Source organism: Salminus brasiliensis, chromosome 17 (genome assembly GCF_030463535.1).
Source record: "Salminus brasiliensis chromosome 17, fSalBra1.hap2, whole genome shotgun sequence".
In the NCBI taxonomy this organism is placed as follows: Eukaryota; Metazoa; Chordata; class Actinopteri; order Characiformes; family Bryconidae; genus Salminus; species Salminus brasiliensis.
Window position 1 is genome coordinate 11,840,261 of NC_132894.1, and position 17,819 is coordinate 11,858,079.

Consider the following 17,819-nt stretch of genomic DNA (forward strand, 5'->3'; position numbering starts at 1 on the left):
CAGTGGTTGACAGCTGGACTTATCACAGAGAATGCTCTCAAGCTTGCCAGAGAAGACGTATTCATCCACGGCCACTTCTTTGGTTTGCATTCTTGGCCCAGCATTTGTCTTTGAGAAATTTCCTCAGACAGAACGGTCACTATGGCTGCCTTCTAATTTTTGTTTGAACAGAGACATCTATATATTTCTGAGGTCTGTTACCTAACTATCCCACCACGAAAAACCTCCCTCGCTGCTGCAGTCTATTGACCCTCATTTATGAAAACATTGAACTGGATTGACGTAAAAGTTGCATGAATTCTGATCTGGCTGTTCAGACGGAGTCATATTACAGCATATCAGACATGTATCACATCTAACCAAACTGAAAATGCCAGGTTCACCGTTTACACTGCCACACAGATGACACATCTGATGACAAATCTGAAGATCAGATTCGCATCACGTTTACCTGCTGTGTGAATGTAATCATGTCTTTTTGGAGTCATTAACATTATCTATTTTTATTCTACTAGGAGTGCTCTGAAGCGCACCTAATTTTAACTAGTCACGTTCGCAGAAAGAGCAATGATGGTCCAACAAGGCAACCAAACCCTTTTGAGAACTGCTTGAGCTGCTAGTCATGACTAAGCCCCCTCAAGTTGGATAGTTTCTCTACAAAGTACCTGAAAGTCACTCTGAATGACTGTTTATATGTTTTCATGTCTGGGACATTTTGAAAAATCTGAGGAATTCTCTTTAAAATCAATATTCATATAAAGACATTAAGGTTATTGCATTCTTTAAAAGGTTCTGTACAAGCAAACTAATAAGAGTCAAGCCAAGAGGTCTTTCGGTGAGCTTTGTTTTTTTTTCCTTCACTTGGGTGAGTACAATTTTAATTATTTAAAACAATGCTTCAAAGCTCAAAAGAGGAAAAAAATAACGGCATTGGGGTACAATTATGGTAATTGCGTGTAATGTGAAGTGAAATTTCAGGTTCCGAACAATCTGAGCGACCAGTCTCTAGTGTTCGAGTGCTAATGTTTCCCAGAGAGGCATTGATAACATAATCTGTGATAGTAACTGGTCAACAGGCACATGGTGTGCCCTGCTCCACATCAACCGATAGTCCTTTGCTCAAGAGGAAAGCCTCTTGCTTGGGCTCTCTTCCTAGGAATTTCTTCAGCATCTCAGCTGCATCCTCTGAGCCTCCAGGCTTCAAGACACAGTTCCTATAGTCCAGACCCACCTGAAAGGCACAGGGAAGTTACTTATTACTTATTGCTCCTCTTCACAACAAAGTTTATACAAACTACATGACAAGGTAGCACTAACAGCATACTTAATAACTATTGGTTATGGCATGTTGCACTGACCTTGGGGTTCATGATACCCTCCTGCTTGAAGCGGGCGTAGAACATGTCCATAGAGAAGACCTCACTCCAGAGATAACCGTAATACTGAGCATCATAACCACCTGCAAGATGGCCAAAGGTGGCTGGCATGTTGGTTCCTATAAACATGATGATAGAGAATATCAACTTGCATGTTAAGTCGTTTAAAACATTGAAGCAGCAGTGTGACACGGTCATGTCCTACACCGGCATGGTCATGTTCATGAAACAGTCTGACGCCATCTGCGTACCTCAGCAGAAACAGCATGCGTGCCCCTGCGGCCTCAGCTTTCTGTTCTTGTATTCTCTTCTATAGTCTTTTGCAATTGCTGCTTTAGATTGTAAACTTTTCTGCTCATCACAGTGGTACAGAGTGATTACTGAATTTAAAGTATTGATCTGGATTATCGTATTGTATTGATATTGTAGATTTCCGTCAGCTCAAACCAGTCCATTCTTTTACGCATACGGTATTTAGCTTACGCTCTTATCCAGAGTGACTTACAAGGTTACTTGTATTACAGAGGTGGTGTTAGGAGTCTTGCCCAAGGACTCTTATTTGAATTGAACCCCAGTCTCCTTCATGATGTGGTAGCTCACTGACAGGTAGTAGTGTTATCTTTCTTCTGGACCACACCAACCACATTCACCTCTCTCATCAATTTCTATTCACAGAACTGCTGTTACCTGAATGTTTTTTTTACTTATTACACCATTCACTCCTGAGAGATCAGAAGTTCCAGAAATAATTTAACAATAATAACAACAATAATAATATTAATAATAATAATAAATATATTTGTCAAATATAAATAAGCAGTCATGACATGCTCAATGAATTATTTTTCCTCATTCTGGTTGATGTGAACATTTCTCGAAGCTGTTGGCCCGCATCTGCATGAATCTATGCATTGCACTGCTGCTGATTGGCTAAGTAGATAACGGCAAGAGTGAGTAGGGGTGTATACAGGTGTTCCTAATAAAGGGATCAGTAAGTTGATATAATTTGTTTTTTATTTATCATTTTACTTGTATACCCCCCCATCAAAATACCCTAAATATTGAAAAAAAATTAAACCCAAACTTAGTGTTAATAATTTATTCACAAAGTTAAAAGGGATTTGTATAAAAATATTAAAAAAGGGTTCACCTGGAGAGGCTGGCACTCCCAGGATTTCCTGACAGAGCTTTGCATACTCCTCTGCTGGATCCACTCCTGCCTTTGTGTGAAGAGCTTGGTCTACTTTAGCCAGTACAATCTGCCTCAGGTTGAACAGACCTGATGAATATACAAAAACATTAGTTGCCCTTTGGGCTCCCTTTAGAACTCTTTGGGTTTTGTTAGACAGTCATCACTTGCGCTGTAAGCAATGAACAAGATGGATATTACACAGTCCTAAACACTTTTAGGCAAACAAATCAAGCTGTAATCAATAACATCTAGAATATGAAGTAGTTTACTGAGAAAAGGCAACCAAAGACTACCTAATGAAAAACATCTGTATCTACTATACTACAGAAATAATACCCAATAAAACAATATATATGCAAAACCAGTTGAGCGCACCTTAACTAATAACAGAATTTTTGCTTGTTGGCATTTAAGCATCTGCCTGTTCTCTAAACAGCTTGTGGTGATTTTACAATAAATTTTAATTTATTTGATTATGAATTTAAGGGAGATTATTGCCTATATATTTTTAATAAAGAAGCCTCGCAATTAATTACACCGTCCTGTGATTTTTATGTTATTTATATTAGAATACTTAGGCCTTACAATTTGGAAGGCCAATAACCCAATCCCCATTCAGGTAAACTCTCCCATCACTAGGAGGGTATACACTAGCACGCCTCCTCAGAAACATGTTAGGTCAGCCACCACCTATTTTTGATCCACCACTAATACAGCATTGCAAAGTATCCAGCATGTTCAAAGGAGAGTGCAGCTACTCAGCGCCGATACAACAGACACCTGTACTGACAAACATCACACTAGGAGTTATGTGGGGCGGAGGTGCCATCAACCTACCCCTGAGAGAGCAAGGCCAATTTTGCCCTCTCAGACTCCTGCTGCTGATGGCAAACAGCATGACCTGGAATTCGAACCAGCAATCAAAGTGGCAGCACCTTAGTCTACTAGATCGAACTGTCTTTCTTAAGGGTTTACACATTCTGTACTGTAGAGCCGCTCCCCTGAGTAGCTTGTGTATATGAACTGACATGCCCCATGTTTTGAATTACACTGGGCATTCATTTTTCCATTATTTTATCCTTTTATTAATTTGTACAGAATTGTATTATTGTATATTGTAGAATTTTAGCAAAACACATTAAACAGTTAATGTAAATTTAAACTAAAAGAAAAAGAAAATCTGTTACGGTCACAGCAGCTATGCTGCCAAGACACAAAGCTCAAGTGTACCCTAAAGGAAAGAGGTCATTACCAGTGTTTGCAAGTCGGGACTTGATAAGTTTATCCAGCAGTTCCTCCGGGATTGGATTATTGGTCTTGTAATGCTTAGACATGCGTTGCAGTGGCTCCTTTTCCCACACCCAGTTCTCCAGCATCTGAGAAGGAGCCTCTACAAAGTCCCTTTCCACATGAGTTCCGCTGAACATGGCAAAGTCCGCCTGAAAAAGGCACACAAGCAAAATGTCTTATTTTTCTTAATAAACACATTTACATCATGAATAAAAACTAGAAACATTACTTTAAATCAGACCTGTGCACAGAGTTGGTGCATGACGTGGCCAAACTCGTGGAAGTAGGTCTCCACCTCATCGTGCTGCAGCAAGGAGGGAGCGTCAGCTGTGGGCTTGCTGAAGTTGGCCACCATGGCAGCCACAGCCATCTGCCTGGTCCCATTAGACAGCAGACAACCAGGCTGCAAGCCAAAACAGGCAGCATGCCCATACTTCCCCTCTCTGCAGGGAGGAAGGATAACAGGCTATTAATTCGATCAAACTGTCTTGAAACTACTACTCTGAATAAGAGCTTAAATATATATTGCAGAACTCTAACACTGACAAAAGGGTCAGTTTTTTTATAGACTAATCTCCTCAAGCCACACTGGTTTCCAATACTGGCCTTGTTCTAATCCAGTACGGATTAATTCAATCTGGATTAAGGGAACATCACACACACACACGAGCAGAAAAAAAAAAAAAAAAAAAAAAAACAGTATTAAAAGGTGACAATCTAACTGTTAACGACCAGATAGGGAGCATCTGCCACAATACAAGCAGGCGTCACAATACTTTTGTCCATATAGCATAGACTCCGGAAGGTTAACAATGACAACAGAATCATATTGCTATTGCTTAGATAGAGTTATTAATCAGCATTGGCCATATGTTTATATTTAACCAATATTGTAATAGATCAATATTTGTTGCATAAATCCAGAAAAAAAAATATTTCGACAACACTAGGCCATGGTGTTAAAATCTGCATATTATGTATATATTTTACATCATTTTCAGCCTCTATAAACACATGTAACACTTCCAGTAATGCTAATCCAGGAAGATACAATTTTTATATTTTTAAATGTTCATGCATCACATTAGCAGATACACAAACAATATCAGCTAGTTATGGCTCAAATTGCTTTATTATGTTTCAGGAGTCTGAAAAGAAATACCTGGGGAAAAGGTCCAAGTAGAACTGGCCCACCACCTGGCCAGAGGTACGGTCCTTCACAGAGTAGAGCGTGACATCGTCATGCCACACATGGGCGCCCTCTACCTGCTGAAAGGAGAGATTCAGCAGCTCCTGGTAGATATCCAAAAGCCCACGGGTGACCACCTCCATCGGGAAATACTCTTTCAGTTGGTTCTGGTCCACAGCATACTGAGTCTCCTCCACCTGGGTCATGTAGTAGCGGGTGTCCCAGGCACACAGCTCTCCAGTAAAAGGCAGGTTCCTTTTCTGGCACTCCTTCTCTTTCAGCTTGAGGATCACAGCCCGTTCCTCCTCACCCAGGGGCTTCAGCTTACGGGCCAGCTCCTCTAACAGCGAGACAAAAGGAGAATATTTAAACAGCATGGTAACCACAAAAAAAATTAACAATGTATCACAATGCTACATTATACACATAATGGTGAGGTTTTGATTGTGTATGTTTAGCCTGCAGCTACTTAAACAGAATCTGGAGGGTGGTGTGAAAGGATTACCGAGAAATGAGGCAACCTTCTTGGATGCCTTTGCCATGTTCATCTCCAGTACAAAGTCTGCATGGGTGCTAAACCCCAGGAGAGCACTCTTTTGAGACCTAAGCTCCACTAGCTCCTTCAAGATAGCGGAGTTTTCCTGTGAGTAGACAAAGACAAAATGTAATACCCATGACCTTCATATTAAGCCTCTGCAAAACCAGAAACACTAGCATAAAGTCAGCTAGATGAACAAAATCAGGACATTAGACTAACAGTACCATGTATAGGAAAATTACTTTAAATGTCATTCAAGTGGAAGCATGCAATCGAAGACCAACCTCTTTACAACGAGAGTTGAAGGCTTCCTCTAATCTTTTGCGTGTTTCTGGGACATAGCATTTCTTCATGGTGGGGAAATAGTGAGGGTATTTAAGGGTAAGCTTCAGCTTTCCCGTCTCATCCTTCTCCAAAGAGTTGAGAAAATCTTCAGGAAGGCCACCTACAATAGGTTGTTAAAGTATTTTTCAGAAAAACTATGAAAAGCAGTCAGCTTTGTGCTGTTTAACAAAATTACTTTCATGAAGAAAAAGCAGAATGCATGTCTCACCACTATTAAATCATACTATGCAATACTATTATATACATACTATGCATATAACTTTGCAAGAACTCCAAAGCTGAATACTTACCCAGCTCCTCTCGGGTAAAAGAGAGACTAGTGGTGTCCTCATTCAAATGCTTGTTGAAATCAATACACAGTGTGCTCAGTTTCTTCTTGATCTTCTTGATCTCCTATTACAGAAAATAAACCCATTCAGCAAAGATTTTTCTTTCATCACACTGGTTTTATTTAGAAGAATCAATTCAGCTCTAGGAAAAGTATTCTGAGACGATTCATGCCCAGTGGCTGTGTATTGTCTGACCTCTTGTGTCTCCTTGGTAAGGTGAAGCCCATTTCTCTTTCCCAACTTGATCAGTCTCTCCATGTATCTCTTAGCCTCTGAGGTAACAGTTTCATCCTGCAGTTTCTCCTGCAAAAATGGACAGCATTTCAGGAACATGTGTAGAATCACAGCAGTTCATATACCTACCAATCAGTCATAACATTAAATCTATGTACTTTTTCAGCACTCTGCGGGATCAGACCAGACTGGCCAGCCCTCACTTCACATTAGCAACAGTAAGCCCTGGACACCCATGACCCTTGCCGGTTTATTGGCTGTCCTTCCTTAGACCACTTTCAGTAGGTACCAACTAGGGATGTCCTGATGGGAGGGGCCAATCCAGGCATGTTTTAATGGATCAGGTATCAGCTACTTCAATTTGGATCCAGTTCCAATTCTTCATGTTAACCACAATGTTCAGTGCACCATTAACGAGCATTATTCCCAGCTGGTAGCACTTGAAATGTTCTCATAAGGTAAATAAACATGTTTCGAGTCTGCAGTGTGGAACTATGTGATAGTGGAACATAAAAACAGAACACAATACCTGAAACTTTATAAAATTATGACAAACACTGTTTTAGCAACGAAGCACTGAAGAGCATCTTCAGGCTAACACTAACACTAATGCGTATATACACACACACCTGATTATATAAGCTTGTTGTATTCAGTAATAATGAAGTACTATTTAATACTAATTTAGTACTAATTTTTACTATTTATTCTTTAAGCAATAACATTTGACTTATGTCACCAGGCAATCATACCTAAAGTTAGCATGTGTATTGCTTTCTGTGATTCCTATTAACAGTAAATTATATAGTGAACCATAAATACAACAACCTAGTGTTTTCCCAGTTCATTAAATGTTATACCCAATGCCACTGTTTAACCACAGCATCTATCTTCTTTATTCATTACATCAAAATACAAAAACCAAAGCCGCAGGCATCCAGGGAGCTAACCTGAAGAGCTACAATCCTTTGGTACACATCCTCTCTCATGCTCATCTCCACATCAAACTCAGAAAGCTTCTTGTCCGCCTCGGTGCTGGCAGTGCGCACATCCTTAGAGGAGGACACGTGCTGAGGGAAATCCAGCATGTTCCGCTGGACTGAAAAACAGACAGAGGTGCATAAAATTAGACAACATCTTTACACCGATGTTGAGAAAACAGCTCAGCTAAGAGCAGTTTGACTCCCTCACAAAAGACACTTCATTATTTGGCTTTATTATATCTGTAATTGCAAAAGCAATTAAGAAAACATTATTCAACACACAGAAGAACATCAGATCTGACATATGGGATAAGGGACTTAAAAAAAAAAAAAAAAAAAAACCTTTGCCATCACATATTTTAGTTTGCTTGTCTTTCAACAGAAAACGTGCACAAGATATGTACCTTGCAGCGCCTCTGCTCTGCACGCTAAACAATGCCAAACACTATTGTTGACCATGGGTCGGTCAGCCAGTCTTTATGTAAAAAAGTGCTGAACGGTGTGTACCATTGCATACAGCGCCCCTGCAAACTCAGCCTTTTTTTGAACCGTTTAACAATAGTGACAAAGAAACCCGTTATGTTACTTTGTTATAAATTCAGCTTGTTGTGTGAAGAGATATGAGCTCAAATCTTGTGAACAGGTCAGGAATGTTGATGGCTCGTCTCCAGCTGATTGATCTAACCAGATTAGTGACAATAAGATGCCTTAACATGCAACGTACACTGCATGTTTGTTTTTTGCTTTAGTATCTTTAATATTGGCCAAAACAGTGTTAGGTATAGCCCTTACATGTGTGTTTCAAACAAAAGACATTAGAAGGACCAACAATAATCACAAACCATGACTTGTTACCTGTGTAGTCCACCTCCACATCAGCAAGGGCCTTCAGAGTGTTCTCATAAGTAACCGTATCTAGATCCAAGGCCCCTACAGTGTCATAGACTTGCTTGGTCTTTGCGATGAGCTCTTCCGTTAGCTGAAGGATCTGATCTGGAGTGAGGTCCCAGTGCAAACGATTGTCAGCACAAACTCCATCCCCGCTGCCAAACACTACTTCACCTGAATGACAAAGTTAGATAACACCTTTATTTAATTCAGCAACTCATGTTACAGGTCTCAAAGATGACATGCGCTGTTTTAGGCATTAGTTTTCAAATGTATGTTTTTTGCATTCCTAGTAAACATACACTGTTCACCTCCAAGAACTAAGCTACAAATTGCTTAAGACACTACATAGTTAGTAGAGGTTATTTATTAGTGTAGTAATGCACCCTAAATTCCTCCTCTTCTGATCTACAGTTACTGTCCATGCACATATTTGTATTTATTGCATTTACTGCTCATGTTGTGGCTATTGTTTTCTTTGCACTACTGAGCTTTTTATCCATTTCTATTGCTGCACCAGAGAAGTATCCTAACAATGTTTTTCTGTACTGTACAACCCTGTACTGCTAGAACGACAAACTAAACTAAGTGAACTTAACTGAATGATAAACGCCTTAAATATACCCAGCATTAGGAACGGGCAATATGACAAGATTTGATCGAACCATGATAAACTGTTACGATACACAACATGCTTTTATGACCATGTTGCAGATGTGGTCAGTACTTAAACACTCATCAACAAGTCCTCTTCAATTAGCTGGAGCAGAAAAAACATTTTAAATAACTGTAGTAAGTACAGGAGAGTACTTTGTTTTTAAAATCTGCACCTGCTGGTGAATTTTATATGCATGACAAAAGATCACAAACTTTAAAAATGTATTTAAATATGGTGATATCATTTTTATCATATCGTCCAGCAAAGCAGCCATCAATTACTACTAACCATTAAACCCTTCTATTAAGACGATAAAGCATTACTCAAGCCAGTTTAACGAACTTTTTTGTCAACTACATCAAGAATGGCTGAGAACTTGACATAATGCACTATATATGTCCAAATGTTTGTAAACACCCCTTCTAATGAATGCAAAGGAAATTGCTGCCAATAGAATAGGACTCTCTGGAGTAGATAATGAACCTATTGGTACCATGCCTAATGCCCAGCGTGGGCTACAGGGATATAAAGCCCCCAGTATTGAGCTGTGGAGTGGTGCAACTGTGTTCTCTGGAATCCATCCAGTACATTTGGGATGAGTTGGGGTGACGATTATCCACAATCCTGACCTCACTAACGCTCTTGTTATTGAATGCAATCAAATCCTCACAGCCAAAATCTAGTAGTAAGTCTTCCATGGACAGTAGTAGCTAGTTAACGTCCCTAGTTAACGTTACTTCAACAAAAGCAGGATTTATTATTTTTAATACCCTTTGCTTTCGGACGAAACAATGAATTGGTGTGTCCCAATACTTTTGTCCATATCGTGCATGTCTGAACTTCCCTGGAAATGCTTCGTTCAACATGATGTCTCGTATTATATAATAGCTACATTGATTTATTATACAGCTTAAAACAGCTCAGTCCCCTCTAACAGATCTCAGGTACAGACCCAGGTCGTGTAGACAGGGAGTTACACGTGTTCCTGGTATTAATGCAAGCTACGGGGACGGTGCTAAGCCATCAAACCAGCAAGCTAGCTAACCGGCTAACGATGGGTGGCTAGCTAGAAAGCTAACCGTTAGCTAGCTAGGTACCATAACAGCATGACAACACAAGGAGCAGCTGCGTGTTGTTTTCATATGCTACGAACGCCGTTGTGTGAGTGGACTAGGCAGTATCGTACAGTACCTTACACGTAAAACAGAGAGTGACGGCACCCCTAAAGTAAACATCACTATCTCGCTAGCTGTTAGCTCAGTACTTCGCTCTCCACATTTACAACATCTACTCGTCGCTGCTTTTACCTACTGGACCGGAGAGCTGGATTCAGTCAGCGTCTATTGGCAGCAAAGACGAGACCGAGAAATCTCCAGGAAATAATAATAATAAAGGATACGAACACCCGAACACCTAAGTGACTTCACTTGATCTAACCTAACTTCACTTACCTGTAGGTGCCATTTTCCACACGTTTCTCTAAATCAATGCTCGCTGCTTCAACGACCAGCCCGTGTTAGCGCCTCTAAACTGGGGGACTATCCTCCCGCCCACAGCGCCGCTCAGTGATTGGACTGGATGTGTGTCAATCAACAAGCCCCGCCTCCTTCACGTTTTGCTTTTGACAAGCTCCAAACAGTGTGAAACACACTGCACTGCAGCGGATTAATAAAAAAAAAAATAATAATTAGTAAAAGTAGTCTACTAAAGAGCACGATATTCTTGCAGAAAGAGGACTACTTCTCTGCAAAATGGCAATTTGAATTAAATTAAAAATACTATTAAAATTACAAATCACATAAATCCCTACGATGGGCAGTCCTGAAGATTCCGGGTAGGCTCCTGGTCCACTGTGACCATGACCAGGAAGAAGTGCTATAAAGAAACATGAGTAAGTGGATTATTCACATATAAAAATAATGTTTGAAATTGTTCATGTTGATGCTGGTCTTTATTCATGTAGGATGTTTCTGACAAAAACTACTTAAACAAAAATGACGTCATATTTATGAACATATTTATGAGTAGGAAATTGCAATGTGCAATTAAAGCCAGCTTCAGTTTTCATGTAAACACATTAAATTGCCGAGAAGAATGCCTGTTGTGATTTTACACTAATTTTAAGAAAACTTTAAGACATATAAAATACAAATATAATTCATTCGTTCATTTGAGAAAATGTTTAAGTGTAAAGGCTGTTGCAAGCGGTGCCTTTATTTAAATAATTTACAGCATGATCTGTTCATTTGTAAGTATTATCGCAAGAATGCAAAAACAGATGGCAGGAAATCCTTTTTGAACGAATATTGTCTCTTAAATTATCTTAACTAATGCTCATTAATTTAGAATAAATATCTAATTGATAAAGCAATTATTTATTAATGAATCAATGAACTGACTTGATGAATCAATTAACTTAGAGTGAATACAAAAATTGCCTCATAAATGAAGGAAAAAACCAAATGTTTTTATGTATAAATATCTCGTAGATAACGTATTGACTTGATTAAGTAAAGAATGATCTGATTAGCCATGATTGACCTTTATCAAGGACATTGCCTCCTAAATGAAAGAATGCATGAATTTAACTATTTAGTAAATGAACTTAATAGTGTTTATCGTATAAAAAGTATCGTGGAGAAAGTAATACATTGATTGATTGATTGATTGATTAATTAACAAGCACTAACTGTTTTTTATTGATATAAATATTACAGCCTCTTGAATGAATGAATTGATTGACTAACTAGCGAATGCTCTTTTTTTTAAATAACTATCTATATAGACGAAATAATTCATTGATTCCTGAATTAAAAAGAAATACCGAACTTGATGTCAGTAATTTTCATCGATGCATAATATTTTCAACTAGCTACGTCAGTACGTTGGACGCACGCAGGGGGAAGTTTACGTATTACGCTCCGTGCGCCTGCTTGAGAGCACAGCGAGGAAAATCCCTGCAGTGGGACAATCAGTAAGTATAAAGAACCTCTGAAATAGGGTCACAGCGTTTCTTTCAGTAGTGTATGCAGAGTGGCACGTTGTAGGCCATCATTTCGCCATTACCTGACATATGAATGCTCGGTAGCCTTTAAGGTCTTTGTTGTTTTTTTTCCATAGCTAGCTACACACTTTAGGTAGCTAACGAGCTAAGGCTAAGCTAGCAAACAGTATTAGCGAGCTAGCGAGGCGACACTTACGGGTTAGCTAGCTAGCTAGTTAGCTACAGTACGTTACCGGCGTTTAGACAGCGTGTATTAGCTAGCTGCTGATATAAACACTCACAGGCCAGTATAAACCTCTAGCCCGTGGTGGTTTTTAGCACGTTAGCCAGCTAAGGTTAGCTGTTGAGGACACATCATCAGGCTAGCCAGCTGTTGCTAGAATATTCCGGGTCATATGTCCACATGAAGTCATTTCACAAGAGACAGCTCACGCTTTGTATTCATTTGCCTCGCACACACACAGAGGCTACAGCAGATATTACACTGCTGTATCAAACGTATTGGGCTGCGTTAGTGAAGTGTGTTTCTCACATAGACGCGGTTACCTGTGCTAAGACACTAGCTAGCTATCTCCTGGATCTCGTGCTCACATTGCTCTCACCCGTGGTCATCAGTGTGAAGTCATTGCAGAGTGGACGTCGACTCATCAGTGGGCTGAATTGGGCATTTTAGCAGGGCAAACCTAAACCTGTGACATGACCCCTACTGAAACGTTTAGATTTCCCCTGCTAAAATGCCAAATGCTGTGAACTAAAGGCATGATGCATCATCTCAATTGCCACTTCGAGGTGTTGTACTGTATGTCCATACCTACAGTATCTTCTTTTTGGAGAATGTGGGCACTTTAAGGTAGAGCTGGCAAATATGACTATTATCGAAGCGTGATAAATTAGTGCATAATGAACACTGATCAACTGCAGGTTTTATTGCAGACCAGTCTAATTTGATTAAGTGCAGTTGAATACAAATTGCTGTGTCTCCCAGTATGGGAGAGGATCTGAACAGTAGTTTTAAAAAAATCGGTCGCTTCTGATGTATTTAGTCTGTGATTACATGTATTGTGAAAAATGTCTTTCAATATTATGATGTAGTGTTTTTTTTTACCCTATTGCCCAGCTCTACTTTTAAGGTGCACCCAATAGCTGTCTTGGGTGTTCACAGATTTTATGATTTCCATAGAGGAGCAATGTCGGTAGAATGGGACACACTGGAGAAGCTGTACATGAGCTAAACGTTGTCATGCTCAGTACCAGGAGTTGGCTTGATGGTTATAAAATTGTGGGCAGTTACTTTAGTTAGTTCACAGTATTCAAAATCTTGCTTTTTCTTGCATCCTTTGTCTTTTCCCCAAACTGAACATGTCTTGGTTTTGTCTTTTAGGTTTCCTCATCAATAATTGGAGAGGTCTTTTTCTCCAGCCAAAATGACAGATACAAAGCGTCTTGCTTTCTCCATTATCCAGTTTCTCCATGACCAGCTCAGGTCTGGGGAGCTGTCGTCAGATGCTCAAGAAAGTTTAGAAGGTAAATACTGATGCAGTTCTAAATGAGTGGTGGGCTTATGTTTGCTGTAGGTTTGTAACACTGATTCCTCAAAACTTTCCAGTTGCCGTCCAGTGTCTGGAGACAGCATTCAGTGTCTCTGTGGAGGACCAGAGTTTAGCAGTTTCTGAAACCTTGCCAGAATTATTTGCAAAAGCCACTCCCAAGGTAACATCTGTTTAGTGACTTTTAATATTTCTGTTTAGAAATTGGGGATTAACGATATTTGTAACTTGAGATATTTAACTGAAAACTGTGTGTGTGACAGATAACAGACACACCTCAAGTTAAAGCCAACTCTACCAGTAGTCCCCTTACAGAGGATCAGCTAGTGGAGGCGGAACGACTTAAGAGTGATGGTATGTACATAGTGTGTGCTTACATATTACATTTTAGTTGGTTGATATGTTTTCTTTATTAAACCTCCACAAATTATCATTAAAACATGAATGAATTTTAGTAAGTATCTAAATGAAGGTGGGGAACTTCGCTGGCCAGGTGCAATTTTAGTTAATAGCATTTATGAAATATGTTTACCAGGCAATGACCAAATGAAGGTAGAAAACTTCAGTGCGGCAGTGGAATTCTACTCAAAAGCCATTCAGATTAACCCACAGAATGCTGTTTATTACTGCAACAGGTAATATCACATCATTCACGCCTTCAAATTTGGAAAGGTTTCAAAAAAATAAATAAAATAAAATAAATTGTTTAATAATATGATGTTTGAAAGCTGCTTGTTTTCTTTTGTCATCTGAAGAGCTGCAGCATACAGCAAACTTGGTAACTATGCTGGGGCTGTTCAAGATTGTGAACTTGCAATTGGAATTGATCCAAACTACAGCAAAGCATATGGAAGGATGGGGTAAGACAAATAGGAATTAGAAACTGTAGGAATGTCACAGTATATTACCTAAAGTATATTCCAGTATTTCTTATGACAATAAAAACACACAATGTTTGATAAGACTACATTCATTGCAACCTTTTTAATTATATAAAGCCCCATAATCAGTTCATAGCAGTAGTATGCCAGTACTAGCGCTGTAAAAAATGAACTGTATTTGTTAATGCTAGGAGCACTAAATATAAGTAACTAATGTTTTCTTCTGATAACCAGGCTGGCTCTTGCCAGTTTGAACAAACACACAGAGGCTGTCAGCTACTACAAGAAAGCCTTGGAACTGGATCCTGAGAATGAGACGTACAAATCAAATTTGAAAATAGCTGAGCAGAAAATGAAAGAAACACCCAGCCCAGTAAGTGTTCCTATATTCTACTTCTGATTCATTTTTTAGACCTGACAAAAGACCTGAAAGGCAGTTAGATTCAAATTCATGGATTCATTGTTTTTTTTGGTTTATCTCTCTCAGACAGGGGGTATGGGTGGAGTTGACCTTGCCGGTTTGCTTAGCAATCCTGGTTTCATGAGTATGGTGAGTACATACATCAGTCCCCATACTTATTTTCTGTGGAAAACCTAATTAAAATGACTGATGTTTTTCTTTGCTTTTCAGGCTTCTAATTTGATGAATAACCCACAAGTACAGCAACTGTGAGTTTAATCATTTACACCTTATGCTGATCAATGCTTTATTTCTGTACCAGAATATTCCAAAACATGTACAAGTACTCTCACTTCTGGGCAGAAAAAGGAGCTAAATAGGAATGAGTGCAGGAAGAAAACATGTATATTTACTTAGAATTGTGATTATTCAGGGTGTCTGGAATGATGTCTGGAGCCTATGGTGGTGGAGGTGGTGGTGGTGGTGGTGGTCCTATGGGCGGCGGTCCTATGGGCGGCACTGCTTCTCCTGCAGCAGCAGCAGCAGCAGCGGCGGCAGCAGGAGCACCAAACGACCTCTCTGGCCTTATTCAAGCGTAAGTTCATCCTGTTGCTTCTGTAAGTGAAAGTCAGACAGCTGCTGAGATTGTTGTTAGATGGCAGCTGTTACTGTAGTTTATATTTTAAGCATATGTGTGTTTGTTTGTTTACAGTGGCCAACAGTTTGCACAGCAAATGCAGCAGCAAAATCCTGAGCTCATTGAGCAGTTAAGGAGTCAAATCCGCAGCCGACCACCCAGTGCTAGCAATGATGAGCAGTGACCCATGAAGTGGTAAGTCTGATTTCTGCATCTGCTGGGTGCCATTAAAACTAAAAGAAAAAAGCTTTGTTTTAACTAATATGTGCTGTGATGTTACCAGTAAGCAAGCAAAACAAGGCTGAAGTTGGCAGCCAACTAAGCAATATTGCAGGATTGTATTTGTATTCACGAATATAGCTATGGTTACGCAGAATTACGCAGCCCTCACAAGTGTTGTCTTGACTGTTTCAACAAAGTTAAATAGTGCTGTTAACAGCATGCCAAGCTTGGAGTAGCAGCGATAGGAGAACTGGAGGGCTGGAATCTACAGTTTGGTGAACTGTCTGCTTACACGCACACCTGGAGCAGGTGCTATGCTGGCCTTTAGTTCCCCACCCCAGCACTGCAAAAACAAATCCTATAGATCTCCATAACCATAATCCATGTGGATGTTTTCCAGTTCCTACATTTTTATAAATGCTAGGGCTGCAAAAACTAATTGACATTCAGTGATTGATATCAACAATTCTTAGTCAACAACGAGCCTCATTAGCAGTGATGTTTGCACATCACATGACCGAGAGTGTGGAATTTGTTTATTCTTTATCTTTGGGTTATAATTACATTAGAAGTGATCCGAACAATAGCGTCAACTTCTTGTAAGATAAGATGACTTTGTATTATGTATGTTGGCCAGTTGAACATTTGCCTGTTAATTCTCTTGGATATGCAAATGTCACTGTTCTGGTTTGCAGCTCTACTTTATACATCAACACTGGTATTGGCATCAGCCTAGTATCTCTTGCATAGTGGTTCTCAAACCAGTCCAAATTTTAGGTCTATCTCTATTCTGTCCTCCAGGGGGTGCCCTGAGGCCCTGATCGAGTATGGTCATATCTGCAATAAAATCTTGACCAAGATCTTGCAGATTAGCTGTTCATTATCCTCTTCATGTGACAATCACTGTATAGAGCACTATTATAGGGAACACACTTCGACAAGGTAGTGAGCCGTTTGAGACATTCTGCGAGTGAGCTCACTGCACATCACATTACAAACAATCTGACCGTCTGTCTAACTTGGAGAATTATTGGTAATCTGGTATGTCCACTAGGGTAAATTGTTTGTACACTACTTGTTGTGGTGCATTGTGGGACTGTTACAGTGCAATAGAAATGTTGCACTGTGTTCAGACACTGTTAGAAAATGGCAGGACCCCAGAGTAGTGCACTTCATTGTGAATAGGGCACAGTTTCTTTTGTTTCAGTCCAGTAATTTGTATTGCTTTGAACACTTCAGTCATTGCATCTCCTGTTGGTTTCCAGTTGGACTCACTAAAGCCCAGTGTCCATATGTAGCTACACAAATCAGCCAGTCTGTTCATGTGTGGGCAGAATGTCTAAGACTATGATGAGGGTAAAAGAAAATCTACATAAATTAGGAGACAAAGAAGACTACATAAATGTCACTTGACCTGACACTGACTTGATACTGTAGTGAGTAACGTGTTCTTCACTCTTTCTTTTTCTTTTAACAGCTAAAGAATCGCCATGGGACTCGGAGAGAAGACTGGCTGGCTTTTTCTTTTTAACTTTTTTTTTTTTTTTTTTTTTAAGATCCATTATTCTTACAACTCCAGGGACAAGACCAATTTTATATCACAATGAGGTGCATGTGTGTCTGGCTTCCCTCCCTGCCTTGCCTGTCTTGGAAGAAACCAATGTAGCCTAAAATCTTTAGGTCATAGCTGGCCACTTAGACTCCAAAAAACCCTTGGCTGTACAGAAATGTCACACTGGTTTAACGTATGATTTCAGTGTAACTAATCCAGGCTACTGGATTGAATCACTGCTACACGGACTGACCGCAGACCTACCGACCCAAAGTGATTCACTTCTTCTACAGTAACAGCTGGCTTTGTCTGATCAGATGACTTTGTAAGCGATATGTATGATGGTAACATTATTGGTATTAAATGTCAGATTCTGAGAAGGTCCTCATCTTTTTTTTCATCCACTGGTAACCACAGTCTTGATGTAATGCTTCAGACTTTGTAACATCGGTCATGCTGTGATTCGTTATACAGCGGGTTTATATAATGTAAGCATGACTGTTGAGTTCACTGCAAGTGTCGTTTGGGTTTTTGATTAAAAGTTTGGAGTTTTG

The 17,819-nt window shown here is 39.6% G+C and overlaps 2 protein-coding genes across 2 annotated transcripts; one reads left to right on the forward strand and one right to left on the reverse strand.

The window, feature by feature from the left end:
* Nucleotides 1-770: 770 nt before the first annotated feature.
* thop1 (thimet oligopeptidase 1) lies at nt 771-10,563 on the reverse strand. The gene is made up of 13 exons (XM_072660832.1): nt 10,474-10,563; nt 8,332-8,538; nt 7,444-7,592; nt 6,455-6,562; nt 6,221-6,323; nt 5,870-6,030; nt 5,553-5,688; nt 5,021-5,387; nt 4,100-4,301; nt 3,821-4,007; nt 2,527-2,655; nt 1,359-1,495; nt 771-1,231 (listed from the first exon to the last, which is right to left on the reverse strand). Exons 1-13 carry the CDS (start codon nt 10,484-10,486, stop codon nt 1,070-1,072), a joined length of 2,061 nt encoding a protein of 686 aa, XP_072516933.1. The 5' UTR covers nt 10,487-10,563; the 3' UTR covers nt 771-1,069.
* Nucleotides 10,564-11,916: 1,353 nt separating this feature from the next.
* sgta (small glutamine rich tetratricopeptide repeat co-chaperone alpha) lies at nt 11,917-17,645 on the forward strand. Its single transcript, XM_072659752.1, has 12 exons — nt 11,917-11,996; nt 13,408-13,550; nt 13,633-13,736; nt 13,837-13,927; nt 14,109-14,208; nt 14,329-14,433; nt 14,689-14,827; nt 14,942-15,004; nt 15,086-15,123; nt 15,288-15,449; nt 15,567-15,686; nt 17,191-17,645. The coding sequence occupies exons 2-11, from the start codon at nt 13,451-13,453 to the stop codon at nt 15,673-15,675; spliced, it is 1,011 nt and encodes a 336-aa protein (XP_072515853.1). The 5' UTR covers nt 11,917-11,996; nt 13,408-13,450; the 3' UTR covers nt 15,676-15,686; nt 17,191-17,645.
* The last annotated feature ends 174 nt before the right edge of the window (nt 17,646-17,819 follow it).

Bases quoted from the DNA above. Each gene is read 5' to 3' on its own strand.
- thop1 (XM_072660832.1), bottom strand. The intron at 6,563-7,443 runs GTTAGCTCCCTG...CCATTTTTGCAG, and splicing joins AAAGGATTGTAGCTCTTCAG to GAGAAACTGCAGGATGAAAC. The intron at 2,656-3,820 runs GTAATGACCTCT...TATATTCATCAG, and splicing joins GTCCCGACTTGCAAACACTG to GTCTGTTCAACCTGAGGCAG.
- sgta (XM_072659752.1), top strand. From the start codon at position 13,451: ATGACAGATACAAAGCGTCTTGCTTTCTCCATTATCCAGTTTCTCCAT. The intron at 14,434-14,688 runs GTAAGACAAATA...TCTGATAACCAG, and splicing joins AAAGCATATGGAAGGATGGG to GCTGGCTCTTGCCAGTTTGA. The intron at 15,450-15,566 runs GTAAGTTCATCC...GTTTGTTTACAG, and splicing joins CTCTCTGGCCTTATTCAAGC to TGGCCAACAGTTTGCACAGC.